The sequence below is a fragment of the Neolamprologus multifasciatus genome, chromosome 23, assembly GCF_963576455.1.
Source record: "Neolamprologus multifasciatus chromosome 23, fNeoMul1.2, whole genome shotgun sequence".
NCBI lineage: Eukaryota > Metazoa > Chordata > Actinopteri > Cichliformes > Cichlidae > Neolamprologus > Neolamprologus multifasciatus.
This window is the reverse complement of record NC_140460.1, coordinates 25,097,657-25,115,018: the sequence shown is the minus strand read 5'-3', so window position 1 is coordinate 25,115,018 and position 17,362 is coordinate 25,097,657. Positions and strand designations below refer to the sequence as shown.

General features: G+C 40.8%; 2 protein-coding genes across 4 annotated transcripts in view; both read left to right on the top strand.

Moving 5' to 3' along the window:
* LOC146491676 (von Willebrand factor D and EGF domain-containing protein) overlaps window positions 1–10,214 on the top strand; it is a 39,142-nt gene extending 28,928 nt beyond the window's left edge. The window contains exons 24-33 of one of the 2 annotated variants that reach the window (XM_085151160.1): window positions 3,587–3,682; window positions 3,758–3,853; window positions 4,687–4,782; window positions 5,077–5,172; window positions 5,256–5,351; window positions 5,772–5,867; window positions 6,042–6,137; window positions 7,047–7,142; window positions 8,233–8,330; window positions 9,563–10,214. In XM_085151160.1, the coding sequence (XP_085007286.1) occupies window positions 3,587–3,682; window positions 3,758–3,853; window positions 4,687–4,782; window positions 5,077–5,172; window positions 5,256–5,351; window positions 5,772–5,867; window positions 6,042–6,137; window positions 7,047–7,142; window positions 8,233–8,330; window positions 9,563–9,583 (887 nt within the window). In that variant the 3' untranslated portion in view covers window positions 9,584–10,214. Of the gene's footprint in view, window positions 1–3,586; window positions 3,683–3,757; window positions 3,854–4,686; window positions 4,783–5,076; window positions 5,173–5,255; window positions 5,352–5,771; window positions 5,868–6,041; window positions 6,138–7,046; window positions 7,143–8,232 lie in introns of both variants that reach the window. The other variant, XM_085151158.1, reaches the window with a different exon arrangement.
* Window positions 10,215–10,318: 104 nt separating this feature from the next.
* LOC146491675 (transcription factor 15) lies at window positions 10,319–16,909 on the top strand. Of its 2 annotated transcripts, none has more exons than XM_085151163.1 (2): window positions 10,319–13,547; window positions 15,207–16,909. In XM_085151163.1, exons 1-2 carry the CDS (start codon window positions 13,038–13,040, stop codon window positions 15,411–15,413), a joined length of 717 nt encoding a protein of 238 aa, XP_085007289.1. In that variant the 5' UTR covers window positions 10,319–13,037; the 3' UTR covers window positions 15,414–16,909. The 2 variants fall into 2 exon arrangements, with proteins under 2 accessions (XP_085007289.1, XP_085007288.1); XM_085151162.1 differs by having other exon boundaries at window positions 15,230–15,392.
* The last annotated feature ends 453 nt before the right edge of the window (window positions 16,910–17,362 follow it).

Below are 17,362 nucleotides of genomic sequence, written 5' to 3'. Positions count from 1 at the left end.
TCAATTCAATTTTATTTATATAGCGCCAAATCACAACAAATGTCGCCTCAAGGCGCTTCATAGATACAGAGAAAAACCCAACAATCATATGACCCCCTATGAGCAAGCACTTTGGCGACAGTGGGAAGGAAAAACTCCCTTTTAACAGGAAGAAACCTCCGGCAGAACCAGGCTCAGGGAGGGGCGGCCATCTGCTGCGACCGGTTGGGGTGAGAGAAGGAAGACAGGATAAAAGACATGCTGTGGAAGAGAGACAGAGATTAATAACAGATATGATTCAATACAGAGAGGTCTATTAACACATAGTGAGTGAGAAAGGTGACTGGAAAGGAAAAACTCAATGCATCATGGGAATCCCCCGGCAGCCTACATCTATTGCAGCATAACTAAGGGAGGATTCAGGGTCACCTGGTCCAGCCCTAACTATATGCTTTAGCAAAAAGGAAAGTTTTAAGCCTAATCTTAAAAGTAGAGATAGCAAAGGACTCTATAGAGTTCTGTAATAAACTTTCTTCTTTACATGACTGTAGATCCAGTCATGACTTCATACAATTATACAAAAGAAAAACCAAAATATGGCATAAATGGGCACTGCTATCTTGTGCCATCAACATTATTTACAATTATGTTATACAATTTAATTATGTGACAATATAGTAAAGTAAAGTAAAGAAGTAAATGTAGCCCATTGGCCACCAGTGATGGGAATAACGGCGTTACTAACGGCATTACTTTTTTCAGTAACGAGTAATCTAACTAATTACTATTACGGTCGCGTTACTATTTTTCAACAAGCAGACGGTTGAAGCTGTGTTCAGCTTACCGCATCTTATATCAGTTGCACGGAAGTAGCTGTAATCTGGGCGCTACAGTTTTGAGCAGCTGCGCGCGCTCCCATGGGCGGCAATCAGTTTCTGGTAGACGATCACTTTTTGGTACAACACCTGGAGCTAAGGGGACAAAACAGCCGCACGAGTGCTGCTGTTTGACTGAGGAAGAATAAAGTAGTCGTGAGTAGTGAGCCAATCACATGACCACTTCAAGATGACAAAGCAACAAGGTGATATATACCAGTTTATAATTGTGCTGATAGGCCACGTAAAACCAGAGTCATGATAAACAATATGTACGCGGTGTTTTTTCCTCAATCGTTTCATCACGTTTACTGTGTAAGGACAGCGCTAGCAAGCACTCTCTGCTTATGAGCAAAAACTTTAAAAAACAAAACAAAAAACAGCCCGTTCGTTTTGGTGGAAAAATGCACCATGTCGACCAATCAAAAAATGATATGGCAACATGACATTTGGTTGATTAGGAATAGGGGGAAGTTTTAGGAGTGACGGCGAGAGAGAGACAGCAGAAAGAGAGAGAGAGAGAGTTTTGAGAGATTTGTGCCGTTTAGCGTGTTTGGAGTGTGTAGTTAATGTGTTGTCTTGTGTAGTTAGTGTGTAGTGTTGTGGATAGTTTTGTGTTGTGTGTCAGAACAATGAGGCGACTGCTGTCTCCAGGTAGAAACAGGAGTGATACACCTGCTGCTGTCAGACCTGCAGGTATCAGGCTGTGATGTTCTCTTTTATAATGGACAGAAATATTTGGAGTGGCACAAATAATTTGTGGCATCTTATTGAATGCAGAACAGCTGATTGTTCTGTAAATAGTTTGAAATGGTTATTAAAAAAGGGTTAAAAGGTAAATGGCTGCAAATAACTTTGTTGTTTGCAAAACTTGTGCATATGATTTTAAAAATGACAATTTATATTTGCATTTAAAGCTATGAAATATGATTCATTAAACATGTTTGTAGTTGTTACAGTAAAAAATATAACTTTTTCTACTCTGATTTTATGTTTTTGTCTGATTTTAGATCAATTGTGTTAATACAGTTATACAGCAATAGTTACTTTCCAAGTAATTAATTACTTTTAGAATCTTGTAACTCAGTTACTAACTCAGCTACTTTTTTGAAGAAGTAACTTGCCCAACACTGTTGGCCACAGTCTTGACTTGTCTGGTTAGTGCTCGTGAAAACTCCCAGTACTACAGCAAAACTACTAACTATACATGCCAGGTATAACCCCAAACAAATCTCTCTTTCTCTTTCTGTCTTGGTATGTAGTAGAGATGGACCGATCCGATATTACGTATCGGTATCGGTCCGATACTGACCTAAATTACTGGATCGGATATCGGAGAGAAATAAAAAATGTAATGATCCATTAAATATCAAAAAAGCACCTCACAAAACTTGCGACATGGCATAACTCGGCTCATAACCGTAGCACGTCAGAGCAGTATGCAGCACGTCATAGAGCGGCTGTGGCGTGCGAGACCTGTTGGCAGTCTGGTTGAGCATTTGGAGCCTCGCTGCCAAACCGGCATTTCATTTCCGAGAAAGTTATCCTAGAAAGAAGTAAAGCAAGTATGTAAGTTCATCTCTGAATGTTTGTAAAGCATTCCAGCGTTAAGCTTAACAACCGATATATGGAGTGACTGCCTCTTCTCTCTCTCTCTCCTGCTGCTACTTCAATCGTGAAACTGATCAATGATCAGCTGATCAGCTTTTCTTTCGCGAGTCCATCTTTCTTGTTTGTTTATTGCTCACTTCGCGCCAGAAAGAGGAAACCAGCGGCTGAACAACAGCAGCACGTTTAACCTTGATAAGCTGTTGTTAGAATTTATTTAATATTACTTTCTAGACCAGGATCTTTTTCTATGTAGCTGACGGCTGGTAACTGTGCAGGGGCGGATCTAGCAAAGTTTAGCCAGGGGGGCCAATAGGGCATTAACAGGGAAAAGGGGGGCACAAAGACATGCTTTTCTTTCTTATTCTCATTTAAAATGTCGAGCTTTTAATAAATAATTATCTGAATCTTACACCCAAAGTTTTAATCTGATGTGAAATGTATAGAAGTCCATTACTGTATATAGTAACTATTAAGTCTAATATACCCTAGTAAGCTATAGTACTTTTTCCTTTGGGAAAGTACCATCTGTGCAGTCTGCAATTCTGTTGAAGAAAGATGTTGAATCTATTTAATTATTCTTGAAAAATAATTGATTTCTGTGCATTTGTTTTGACACTGCATCAAATTAAAGTTGATTACGTTCATTAAGCATCATGAGGTGGAGGGTGGTTCCCTTTTTTATTTATTTGCTGGGAGTTTGTAACCCTATTAGTTAGGTTGCTTACTCTTTAAAATACCAGAATAGGGAGGATGGAGTAGGTTTAAGGTTATTAGATTGATCAGTATTGCTGAACTATGAAATATTTTGGGTGCAGTGTATTTTTTGCATACAGGTATAAAAGAATAGCTTTAGTGATTTTTTGTTTTTTTTTAACTTGAGTATAAACTTATACAAAATGCAGCAAGATATTTAAAAAACTGTTTTATTGATTAAAACACACTATATCGGATTCATATCGGTATCGGCAGATATCCAAATTTATGATATCGGTATCGGACATGAAAAATTGGTATGTGCCATCTCTAGTATGTAGTCCATATGCCACAAAAGAGAAACCAGTCTAATAGAAAAATATATGTAGGTTTAACATCTTAACGCTCCTCCCCATCTGTGCTTCAAGCTGTTTGCAGGCATGCATGCGGTAGGAACATGGAGTGTGCTGCGCCCAACACATGCCGCTGCAAACCAGGCTACACTGGATCTAGCTGCCAAAAAGGTAAAAAGCAATAGCATTAGAATTTATTTTTTAATAATTTAAGTCTAAAATAATTGTTTTCCCGTATTTTATTAGCCATCTGTGATCCGGAGTGCAAGAATGGTGGGGTTTGCATTGCACCAAATGTTTGCCAGTGTCTCAGAGGATACCATGGAGAGACTTGTCAGGAAGGTAACGTTTGCTTCTGTTTCCAAGTTAATCCAGTCAAGGATCTATTTAATGCGAATTTTTAGTATAACATACTGAGACAATGAATTAATTAAAGGCTTAAAACTTAAGAATGATTAACTTTTATAATAGCTTATAAATTCTTCAACTACCTCTGGTAGCTGCTATGAAGCTCACTTAACCATTAAGTAATACTGTAAATAGCACCACCTCATGTATACAAGTAACAACCTGAGGTGATGAAAAATGAAGTGACAAACACTACACTTCCTCTAATGTCCACTTGAGGGACATGGACTGTAAATCCAAATTTACAGCAGAAATAAAAATATTTACAGCCTAAAATGAAAACCATTTCTTTATAAGCAACCCAGTTAAACTGTATTAAGGCTTAAAATTACACAGGGTTCAGTGAATACAGGCGCTAGCCGTCACTTTAGTTAATCAGAGTCATTTAAGTGGACCTCTGTTTATAGTGTTGGTGCCTGTTGGGGCATTTTTAGTAGACAGGTAATATGGTTTGCTGTGCAGTCCCACATGTTCTGTGAATTGTCATTATTTTATCTTTTTGTTACTTAATGCTAATTAGCGGGTATGTATTTTGATAGATGTAATTGAACACCATGCAAGCTAGCTAGGTAGATTAGATTAATTCCAGCTCCACCAATACAAAGTAAGTGTGGGTGTGAAGCTAATATTGAGGCCTCAAAATAGGTCTTCACAAACCAATGACTGATGTCACAGTGGTTATGTCCACTTTTATTTACAGTCTATAAGAGCATGCACTGAAAATATATGTCGGTATTACATCTCATTTCTAAACTCCATGTGTGCAGCCTTGTGCAGGTCACCATGCGAAAATGGAGGCACCTGTGTGGGACTGCAGACCTGCTCCTGTCCTTACGGGTTTGTTGGTCCTCGATGTGAAACAAGTGAGTTTACTTCTTTTATATCAATATCAGTGAAGATCTTTTAAAACAGCAGTACATTTGTATACATTGTTCTTTTGTTTCTTTTAATTCTTTCTAATTTTACGGTCTTAATTTACAATATTTTTTTAAAAACGTTTTCTTTCATAACTGTTATTGTGGTCTCTTCCTGTTAAAAGGGAGGTCTTCCTCCCCACTTTCACTAAGATTTTGTGGCCTTGACACGTCAAGGCCACAAAATCAACATAAAAATTCACTGAATTGAATTAAATAAATGGTTTTTTTTGTTGGTTGCAGTGGTGTGTAGCCGTCACTGTCAAAACGGAGGCCAGTGTGCATCTCCAGATGAGTGCATGTGTACACCAGGCTGGACTGGACCGTCCTGTGAGACCGGTGAGTTGTGTTACTCATGCTGTAGGAGGCAAAGATCTGATTTAAGTTTAGGGTAAAGTTTAACTGCAAATTTTGTTTTCCAGCTCTCTGCTCCCCTGTCTGTCTGAACGGAGGTTTGTGTGTTCGACCGAATACCTGCGAGTGTCCTCACGGTTTCTACGGTGCACACTGTCAGAACGGTAAATCTACAGCAGGCTAGATTCAAAGCTAAAAGTGTCTTTTAAAAAAGCATCTACATTTGGAGCTATTCTGCTTTTACCTTTTTCAAAATCACAAAAATACTGTTTTAGTGGTTGATTCTCATATTAAACATGACCAGTTTTTCAAATAATCAAGTTATGTATGTTTAGTGTATTAATAGAGACTGTTTATCCTAATACTGACATTACAGATGTCTGTTGGTGAGGAGTAGCCAATCAGAAGAAAGCTAGCTTAAATGGGGAGGGGCTAAGAGGCCTTGTTTCAGAAAGAAGATGAGCTAAGGGGCCCAGTAGAAGATAAATAAGGATTATTTTGAGCTGTTAATCATGCAAAGCTACTGGAGTGCAATAATATAGGAAAAACAGGACTTTTACTCTAATATGGTTTTTCTCCTCCAGCTGTCTGCAACCCTCCCTGTAAAAATGGTGGTCTGTGTATGAGAAACAACGTCTGCTCATGTCTGCAGGGATACATGGGGAGACGGTGTGAGAGAAGTAAGCACTTCTTCTTCATCTCCTGGTCATCTTCCTTGTCTGCAGATGCTCCAGTTATTTTAATTATCACTCTTGTGTCACTTTAATTTCCAGATTGTGTGCTTTTACTGTCATGCTTTGGACAAACTAAAGAATTAATTGATTAAAACTGTCTCCCTCATTCCTCCTCTCCAGGTGTGTGTGAGCCCATGTGCATGAACGGCGGGCGGTGCGTTGGTCCAGATGTTTGTGATTGTCTGTCCGGTTGGCGAGGGAAGAGATGTGACAAACGTACGTGTAATGATCTGTAACGCTCAGGCAGACATGAACACCTGAACACTTCTTCTGCTCTCTTCTTATGTTGACCTACAGTCAGAGTACAGCCTCTTTGACTTCTAAGGTTTTACATGTTTGGGGATAAAAAAAACATCCTTAGCAGAACTGGAAATGAGGTAAATACAACCTCAGATGAAAAACATCATTAAATAAGAACATATTTTTGCTCAGTTTAAGGTCCTTGCTTCACCCATGCTCCACGTCTCCAATAAGTTTCATGAAATTCTGCTCTGTAGTTTTTGTGAGGTGACAAACAACACTGCAAATGTTCCTCGGTTCTCGCCTTGCTTTCGTGCCGACCTCCTGAGCACACGGCGAGTTTCTCAGACTGACCTGGAGTCATGAGAGCAGCTCCAGGCTCTGCTGACAGACACCTCCGCAGAGGTGCTTCACATGTGGAAACCATCAGGTGTAGTGCCTGCAAAGATTCACTTGACTGACCTTTGACCCTCGCAGAGTGGTAACAGTTACCTAAGAGACAGAAGTTCAAAAGAAGAAGAGATGAATTACAGATAAGTGTTACCTGCTGACTTGCTCAAGCTTTCTTAGGAAAACTGTTGTTACCCTCAAGTCCTACTCCGGTCGAAGTCATTTAAATATGTCATCAGAGTGAAGGCGGGGCTCTGTGTGGACTTCTGTGACCACAAAGACCACATAACACATCCTTCAGTTGGACTCCAGCTGTGAGAGCCGTGGCTGTGTGCTGTGATTGACATTGGGTGTGAGCACAGCCCTGCACCTCAGCTATTTAAAAATGTATATGTCAATTTGTTCATTTACATTATGTATTAAGTGAATGAAAAACAGAACAAATATTTGATGATGATGATGTTCAGAGCTTTCTGTCATCGTGTGTCCTCTCAGCCAGCTGTCTGCAGAAGTGTCTGAATGGAGGCGAGTGCGTCGGTCCAAACACCTGCCACTGCGCCCCAGGGTGGCATGGCACGCTGTGTCAGATCCGTGAGTATCAAAACCAAACACACACTCATAGGTACACTAGAGGGACAACAATAAGACAACCTCCAAAACAGGAAAGGCCTTACAGGTGAAGGACACTCACAGCTTTTCCTTCCTCATCTGCTTTTTTTTTACTACTTTTGCCTTTGGCTAGCCTCAGTGTCATTTCTGGTAGCAGTAGTGACACTGAGGCTGGACCTGGACCCTAAAGAGGTTGCACAGGTAGTCCAACTCCTCCAAGACGCCACATCAATACATGCCATTGTCAGAAAGTTTGCTGTGTCCAGGATCATGTAGGAGATCCCAGGACACAAACAGTTACTTTAGTTTAGGGTCTGATGTGTTATAGTGCAGGACATTAGGCTGCCTGTAACATCGTTCAGCATGAACAGCTTGGTGGTGGGTTAGTCATGGTCTGGGGAGGAATATCCCACAGACCACTGCAGGCTACACAACCGTACCCTGACTGCCATGAAGTCCTTGGACTGACTGTCAGACCATATAATGGCGCAGTGAGTCCCGGGTTGCTCCTGGTGCACGACAAAGCCCAGCCTCATGTGGTGAGAACAGGCAGGATGCATGGAGGACGTAGGCATCGATACCATTGACTCGTTGTCACACTCATCTGACATAAATCCAACAGAACTCCTCTTGGACATTATGTTTTGGTCCATCTGACACCACAAGGTTGCTCCTCAGACTGGGACACCATCCAAGGTTCCAGGTTGTCAGTCTTGCATAAAAACTACAGAGAACAGTTTTGAGTTGTTGCAATGAAATTCCAAGAAACGGGATCAGCCCACTGCATCATTTCTTCACTGATTTTCAGGGTGTCTTTGAATTCAGCCCTTGTAGGTTGATCATTTTCATTTCTGTCAAATGACGTGGCAGTCCATGTCAGTACAGATATGTTTCTCTCACAGGCCCACTAAATATAAAGTAAGAGCTTCTTTTTTTTTTATCTCATTTTGTTTCAGAAATGTTTTCTTTGTGCCTTGAATGATAAACTTCAGATGGGATCTTACAGAGAACGTTGTAGCAGGACTGATTTATTTGATCTTCTAACTGTGTATCTGTTGCTGTTGTGTCTCAGCTCTCTGTGAGCAGAAGTGTCTTTACGGCAGTCGCTGCATCCGGCCGAATGTCTGCGCCTGCCAGAATGGATTCTCGGGGTCGTTCTGCTCCAGGAGGGTAAGAACTGAACATGGAGCCTCAGTTTAAAGAGGAGAGGACCTACTTGTTAAGTGTTTTCTGTGTTTTGGCTTCTTATTTGTTCCTCCTTGTTTGGAGGAACGTCACTTTTTCCAGACTGTCAGATTCACAGATGAGAGACAGAAGACTCACATGAAGAAAAACAGAAACACATGAGTCCGGCCTCATGAACTGGCCACTTACAGACGATGATGTATTGAAGCTCGGGGATCAAAGCCAAACACTGCTCTATATGTTTGGATTTTACAAGCTGCAGTTCATTGCCACAGTCCAGCCTCACGTTACAATCACATGTCATGTATCATTGTTATTATTTTTCAAACTTCCCAGTAACTGAAGCTGTTTTGTTTGTTTTGCACCAGCTGGAGGACAGACAAAGTGCAGGAATTTCAGCAGAGAAAGACATACAAACGCTCTGCATGAGAATCTTTAAAGAGGAAGTCAGGAGTTAAGGAGGTTTGGAGGATGAGCAGGAGTGTTAGGTTAGGCCAATGGTTCCCAAAGTTTTTTTGCTGGGCCCCCCTTTGTTTTACAAGGGGAAAAAAAAATTACGTGTGGACGAGGAATACAGAGTTTGTCACACAACGTCAAAGTTATGTGCCTTTTTTCACATTTACATGAAATGAATTGCAGAATGACAGATAGAGACAAAATACTGTTACTGTTAATCTGACTATCTTCAGGTTTTACACGCTTACATATACACACGCAGTTACTGTCCCTCCATTTACAAAAGCAGAGGCGTCACGGTGTGATTATTGGATTATTATTGGAAATCAGAATGATAATTATTCCCAGGGGAAATTGTTTTGGTACAACAGAACTCTATATTTTAAAAAACATGTAAAAAAATAGTAGTGAAAAAGTAAAACTAAGGCATTCAAAGTGCCACGGTGAATTAAAATGAAATATTCAAAAGTTAAAACAATATTATTTACAGTATAGAAAAGATATACAAGATATAAAAAAACAGAGGAATGCCAAAAGTCTTAATAGAGACGATGCAGATAAAATGGCAGAAAATAGAAGTTAAGACAAAACAAAGACAAAAAAAGTACAAAAAGTGAAAATAATCAAGTGTAGGGAGATAAAACACCAACTAAAAGATACAAAATAAGGTTAAATTTCTGCTGTTTGTGTCTTTTTGCTTCTCGGTGATGATCTGTGTAGTTATCCAGCCTCGTGTTTTTTATTTGTTTTGTTTTTTCCAGCTGCCTATCACACGAGGCTGACACCAAACAGCCGGCGGTAAAACCCTCAGGTGATCTGGAAAACACCACGACGTAATCAGACTCCAAAGGTCACCATCAGCTGAGCTTAGCATGGAAACTAGTGATGCCGACATACAAGACGGAGAAAAAGGCAGCTTATCCCTCGTTTTTGTGCTAAGCTAACACGTGGACAACCTGTTTTATGTTTGTTTGTTTTGGGGAATTGGTCACACCGATGAGAAATTGCTCTTAAGCTGCAGAGGAAAACTATTTTCCAGACTTGATTAACATCTAAAACCTACACAACCTACACTTCAGAAAGGAAAAATCCTCACCTGAGGTTCAACATTATTTGCAGTCCCAACACTAAAAGATATTTTGTCACCCTAACACATTAACACGTCCTCAGAGTTTAACTGTGCTGACTCATTAGGTTCTTTCACTCATTTACAGCAGTTTACTGTAAATCTTCAGGGTTTGTCCTTTTCACCGTGAATCCAAACCTCAGTAAGAGTATTTATTTATTTACTTGGTTGTTTTATATTGTCACATATTTGCTGTTGTATATTTCTTAATCAGTGTATAATCTGTTATTTCTTATCAAAGCACTGGCTACTGGCTGTTTTGTAAGAAAATAAAGCTCCTTTAGAGGTACCGCTTCTTGTCCTTCCTAAAAACCTGAATATATATGGAAGCAGGGGCATCTCCAGGAATTTTTAGATGGGGTGGCACAGGAACTTGGGGGGAGGGGGGGGGTGTATTTATTAATACCAAACCAAATCACTTATATGTAATTGAAAATTCAGCAACTTGTAATGATTTAGACTGTGGACAGACTTCCTGCTTCTATAAAAATTGATTAGGTGTGGCATGTAACAAAATGGGTGGCTCCATATTTATATGAGTTTAAGAGTAAATAAGTCTACAGTTGTATTTATGGTGCATGGAAGAGAAAAAGGCTGTTTCCCAGAAAAAAATGACTTCCGGAAGGAATTTAGAGGAGGCACCTGAGGCCCTCCCCTTAGCTACATCCCTGGTGTATTTTTAACTTGATGATGCTTTTAATTTGTTAATTTCCTTACAGGTACCTTCTGTAATTAAGCTTTGTTGAATTCAAGATTTTGTTTTCTTTCTTTAATTTTTTAACCACGGGGGCAGCATTTTACCTGCTGCTTAACTTCTGGCAGACTTTCATTGCAAATAAGAACGTCTGAAAAGGGTGTCTGGCAAAATAAGGGTTTGCTGACTCACTGCACCATCTTCGGGTACAAGATGGTATTACATGAATGTACAGCCCAGCCCTAGTTCAGCTCTAGTTTTTATCTCTACAACACAACACATAGACACTTTGGAAATAAACTCTCCAGTTATTCCTTCACATTTTGCTGATTGTTTAGTTAATTATGTAAACTTTTAAACTATTTTTAAAGATAAGGCTTTACAATAGGTACTTTGGCTGAGAGCAGCAGCAGAGAGGCATTTGACTTTGCTGCAGGGGCCAGACAAGTTCACAGCCAGCAGGTCGGGGCAACAAAGGCTGCGAGGAAAGGAGGATTAAGAGATTAATGAGGTTGCATTAGCTCAACACCAATTAGGATTCCTCTCCTTCCCTCTCTCAGCCAAAGGCAAAAGAGCCAGCTGACTTTTCTGCTGTTTTGAGTCAATTGTTCCATATTAACTTTTTTTTTTTTTTAAAGTTATGGGGGACTTTTAAGTCCAGTATGTTCATTTAAATACTGTTTGGCCTCCTGTGGCAACAGGGCTACAGAGTGGAAATGATGATTGGGAGTTAACTGCCCTCTGGTGACAACAATACAAATATATCAAGATTATTTAAAAAAAAAAATCTGAGAAATTTAAATGTTTATGTTAAGATTAAATTTCATCAATAAGCCCAAACTCACTTCCCCTTTCAGGTCTAATCTGAATGAAAGTGATAGCCTGAAAGTGGCTGAGAGGTTTTTCAGCAACACACACGAATGTGTTCACAGATATTTATATCCACCGCCAAAGATGGCACTCGGCAAGGTGGAGGAGGAGGTGTGTGTGTGTCCATCGTGGTGGGCACAGACAGCGGGAAGGGACGGGACGGACAGGGAGGAAAACACCTGGACTGTTCACTCAGTGAAGCTCGGAGCCGACAGCCAAGCCAGGAGAGCTGCCAGTGAATACACACACGCACGCACACACGCACACACACAGTAAAGTTCAAAGTCAGAGAGGTCCAGACTGAATCTCTGTGAAATGGTTTCCTTTCAGTAAATATTAACATTGATAATTCATCCATGAAAAAGAAAGAAGGAAGAGAAAACGCTCCATAGTGGATCAAATAAAATAAAAAAATCCATCTGTTAAAGAGGCAGAACCACGTTTAATGTGTTTCTTTAGGCACCTTGTTACTAACAGCCTCACAAAAACACATCACTTCTTTTTATTTCTTTAGATAAATCTATGAAAATGACAAAGATAAGACAGATTGACATAAAATAGTATTTTTGCACCAACAAAGTGATTCCCAAAGAGTTATCAGCTGAAAACCTGGCATATCTCATCATAGAACTGGACTTAAAATCAGTGGCAACAGGTCTGATAGAGTTATGAATGCACCACAAACCTTTGGTCCAAATCATCATCAGCATGTACAGAAGAGGTCAGGAGAGCTACAACAGTGTCTACAGCCATCAGTAAAACACAGTCATGGTTTGAGCTGCATTTCAGTCAATGGTGTTGGAGATCTTGTTAAAATTCATGAATTATGGAACACAGAAAAGTCCCATCAGATTTTAAACCACCATGGAATACCATCTGATTGGCAACAGCTTCATCTTTCATCATGTCAATGATCCCAAACACACTGCCAATGCAGTAAAATCATCCCTGGACAGAAAAACACACAGTGGAACACTATCAGTCATGGATCGGCCTCCCCAGAGCCCGGACCTCAACATTATTGAAGCAGTGTGGGATCATGTTGACAGAGAACAGAACAAAAGGCAGAAACAAAGAAGAGCTTTGAATGTCCTTCAAGAAGCCTGGAGAACTATTCCTGAAGACTACTTAAAGACGTGAGGAAAATGATTTGCAGAATTGTTGCTTTGTTTTTATTTCCCATTAAAGTGTAAACAGATATTGGTGGACAGAAGCTTCAGTCTGAATCAAATATGGAATATGGCCTATTGGCCTTGAGGGGAGCCCCACCTCGGTGGAGCCTAATTTAAACCCATATCCTCCAGACCACAACAGGTGCCCCCCTCCTCCACTCCCTTTACGCTCCACCTGTCTTCTCTTCTCCGTGGCGGGCTGGCGATCCAGAAAGCAGCCGTCAGTCATTAGAAATGGCGTGCCGGCCCCCTAAGTCACCGGATCGGCGGCAGCTGCTCGACCCCCAGAGCTATTTTCACCCTCAGGATAAAGTGGTGTTCAGCGAGCCGCCCGCACGGCCCAGCAGCTCCAGTCACGCCGCAGCAGAGTCAGGATGAAGTCCACCGGCGGCGAGCGCACCGTGCAGCCAGACTGCTTCACCTCAGACCTGGAGGACCTGGACAGCGCCAGCAACAGCTCCGACGGCGGCTGCACGCCGCGCAGGGAGCCGGGGCAGGTGGTCCAGGAGGAGGGAGCCCCGAAACGAAGAAGGAGACGGAGGAGGAGCAGCGGAGGAGACGCGCGTCTGCCAGGCGTGAGCAAACAGAGGCAGGCGGCCAACGCGCGGGAGCGGGACAGGACGCACAGCGTGAACACGGCCTTCACGGCGCTCCGCACGCTTATCCCCACCGAGCCCGCCGACAGGAAACTCTCCAAGATCGAGACACTGCGCCTGGCCTCCAGCTACATCTCCCACCTGGCCAACGTGCTGCTGCTGGGGGAGGACTGCCTGGACGGACAGCCCTGCCTGCGCTACCAGAGCATCCTGCACGGCCCCGCCGCCCTCAACGCGCCCTCCCTGCGGCCCATCTGCACCTTCTGCCTCAGCAACCAGAGGAAGCTGGTGAGTGGCTTCTCACACCCATAGAGTCGATTAGTGCCAGGGACGTTTCTCGGATTTTGGGGGGGTGGGGTGGCACGTAGACATAAGGAGGGGGGCAAGAAACAGTTAGGGGGTGGTCAGATTCTTCTGTAATAAACCCAAAGCAAACTGCCCGCAAATACTCAGAACTGTGATCATTTTAATTGTGGGCACATCCTGCCTCCATGAATATGAATTAGGGGACGTAACGATATGGTGGCAACACAGAAGCATGTGATTATGCTACGAGGGAATTAAAGTAAAGAAGAAGAAAAAATTATGGACACAGTCTGGTTACAACCACTGTTAAGTTTGCCAAATAATATTTTGTCATACTTTTCACCTTTTGTTATGACAAGATGATAACTAAATAATTCAATTCAATTTTATTTATATAGCACCAAATCATAAAAACAGCCGCCTCAAGGTGCTTTACAATGTAAGGTAGAGACCCTACAATAATACAGAGAAAACCCCAGAAACCAGAAGATTGAGCAAGCAGTTGGTGACAGTGGGAAGGAAAACCTCCCTTTTAACTGGAAGAAGGGGTGAGGAGAACTAATAAATCATGCACGAGGACAAAAATTATAATGAAATTTATTGACACATTTATTAACAAAGAAAAATGAGATAAAAACATTCTGGAAAGGTGAGATCCAATCAGAACAATTGTGTAGAAAGGCGGGATGAGGTTGGAAGTGATCCAATCACAATGATTTTCCTCGTGCAGTAAGGTTAGATGGCACATTTGATCTGCCAAAGAGAAACAATACAACTTTTCAGCATCCAAGGTTGCTGGTGTTGTTGTTGTACAACTTCAATGTTCTTTGTTTCGCATGAAAACAAAATTTGCATTTGATGTGACAAATATTTACACTTTATAGTCAGTTTTAGGTTTAGTCAATTATAATCGTATTCATTTAGTCGATTAAAATAAATCAAAATAAACACTGGTTACAAGCCAAAGTGCTCATAATACACCACTTTAGGCTGGCTCAAAAACTCTCACATTGAGCCAACATGGCTATGTCCATCTTTTATATACAGTCAGTTAAGACATGAAAAAAAAGTTTTTTATTGGATGTTTTTAAATTTATTGGTGTATATAGTTATAGTCATGCTTTGAGGAGGTCAACACTGTTTCTTCCCATTGTCGTTTGATGTTACTGTACAATTGAAATCTCATTTTAAAGGACAGGGAGAATGTACCACAGATGCTTTTAGCCACATCCATGATTCCTCCACTTGTTGTTTGGGTCTGCTCAGGTCCTCAAACCACACAGATCTGCTCAATGCAGACCCAATGATGCACGGTCTTTACATAGCTAGTGGCACCTGTCTCCTTACTGACTGACACCACAAAATGAAATCAGGCTGTGGTGCCTTCAAAACCCCTTAACCCAGCTGCAGACTTTAAATTAATGATCTGAGCATCACAAATGTTTCTTTGTTCATGAAACATTTGTGAATCCGTGTGGGTCACAAGTGTTTACAGCATGTGTTGGAGTCTGGCTCGGACCCTTTACGGTTATAAATGCAGAGCAGAATCTGCCACAGGATCAGGATTATTATGTTACATTTAAAGGTAAAAGGTGAGGATCATGCAGTTGTTGTGACGGTGGTTTCACTGAAGTCTGTTAGTGTGTTTGTTTTTGCCTCCACAGCTCAGAGATGGAGCGAAACACTCAGCTGCTGTGTGAAACTTCTTGGCACCAGACAGGCGAGGAGTCCACCACACCGTGGTGTTGTTTACATGTAGGACTTTGTACATATATATATATATATATGAATATAAATATCTTTATTTTTGGACGAGACGAGAAAACTAAGGACAGATTTAAACACTGAAAAGCACTTTCTGTTCACGCTCATGTGCTTCTGGAGCCTCTGTGTTTTGGTTGAACTGTAACCTGAGCCGATGTGTAAAGTAGCACCTGACGTGGGGCTATTTTGGTCCCACCAATAGTACAAACTACCCCTTGGACACCCCACCACCCCATGTCTGACCTCTTAAAAAACAACAACTAAAAAATATATATAAATATAAATATATCCTCATCACCTTCCGTCACATGAAGGAAATTGAAGAGCAGCTGCTGTAGTGGTTGCTGTCAGTTCAGTGTTACCTTGCGCTTTAAAGGGGCATTAACTGATGTGTTGCCTTTAGTAGTGAACAGTGGGAACTGCAACAATGCTCACATACATGTGAAAAAAAACTGCATGTCAATATCTCAGGACTTTAATCCCCCAGAAGTACAACAGTCAGTGAAGATGTTGAAATTTACACACTGGATTACACTGCTGTTTCCTTACTCCACTCTTCTTATGTCTACCTGGTTAATTTTTGAGTATATTTTTCATAAAGTGAAAATGTTCAAGAAAACCTTATAATGAGTTGATCCCAGCATGCAAAGCACTCTGGAAAATCCTTTTGTTCCTTCCCAAATGCCACCATTTTAACAGATCACATGGAGAAAGCCATGTCTCCTAAAGGAAAAGTGGTCTGTTATTCATTTGACATTTTACAATAATAGACCAGATTATCTGAATAGTAATGATCTGAGTATGAGGATGTGTATCCCACCTCTGGTAGCTGGTATAGATTCCAGCTGCCCCACAACACTGAATTGGATGAGCGTACAAGAATGGATGGATGGTGCTTAAAATTTGCAGATCCTGAAGAAAAGTTATATTTACTGTATCTGAAGTGTCATGGATTGGTGCATCCCTATAGAATAAAATATCCCATTAAACACAAGAGTGTCGTTTAGTTCTATGGGAACTTAGTGAAGGATTGGTTGAGTTATTTTCAGCGTGCTTTGCATGATTTCACAAAATTGGGAGGTTAATTCCAGTTAATCTGGATACACTTAGATACTGAAGGACATTTAGCATTAAAATGGTTTCCTGAAATAAGCAGTATGTTCTTAATATGAAGGTCCAGTTGGAAACTTACTGGTAACTGTATCTGCGTCAGAAGTTATGTTTTTGGCCTGATTTCAAGATAAAGTTCTTTGCGTAAATGTTTACTTTTGCATTGTTACACGGTTTCTTCATCACTGTAAAAACACTGTGCGATAGGCCTCCTTTTGCTCTAAATTGGAGCGTATTTAATCCTTCTCAATCAGCTGGATCCATCGATTTTTATTGTTCCAGCACTAAACTATGACTGGGAGATGTTACACACTACCTCATACCTGTGGAGGCCTACCTCCAAATCCAATGAGTAAGAAGTACTTGAATACCTGACAACTTGTGTTCTTTGCACATCGCACATACTGAGAAGCTGCTCGAAGAGAAAAATGTATTTTTGTACAATAAAAATAAAAACAATGATATCAAAACTTCATTTGTCTCTCATTTGTGGGCCTTAAACTGTATGTTGTGCTTGTAATTTGCAAACTCTGCAAAAGCACGTTTTGTGTAACTTCCCAAAATGACATTAATCAGTCAAAAGAAAAGAAAAGACTGATTTATGTCTAAAGTGTCTTTTATTATGTTTAGAGATATCAACAGAAGTAAAATTAGGACTAGGCTGCACTTTGATGTAATGCCACTGGACCACAAGATTGTATAGTGAGTCAATGCAACCTTTATTTAAACAGATGACATACCAAGAGCAAATTTCTTTACATTGACGCAAATGAAGGCAAATGTGGAGGAAATAGGGGCAACAGAATTGGCTTGACAATAGGGGTGGGTTTTAATAATTGATTCATCGATTAAAATTGATTCTGGCTTGGACAACATGATATCGATTCAGGATTTTAATGAATCGATATCATGTTGTCCAAGCC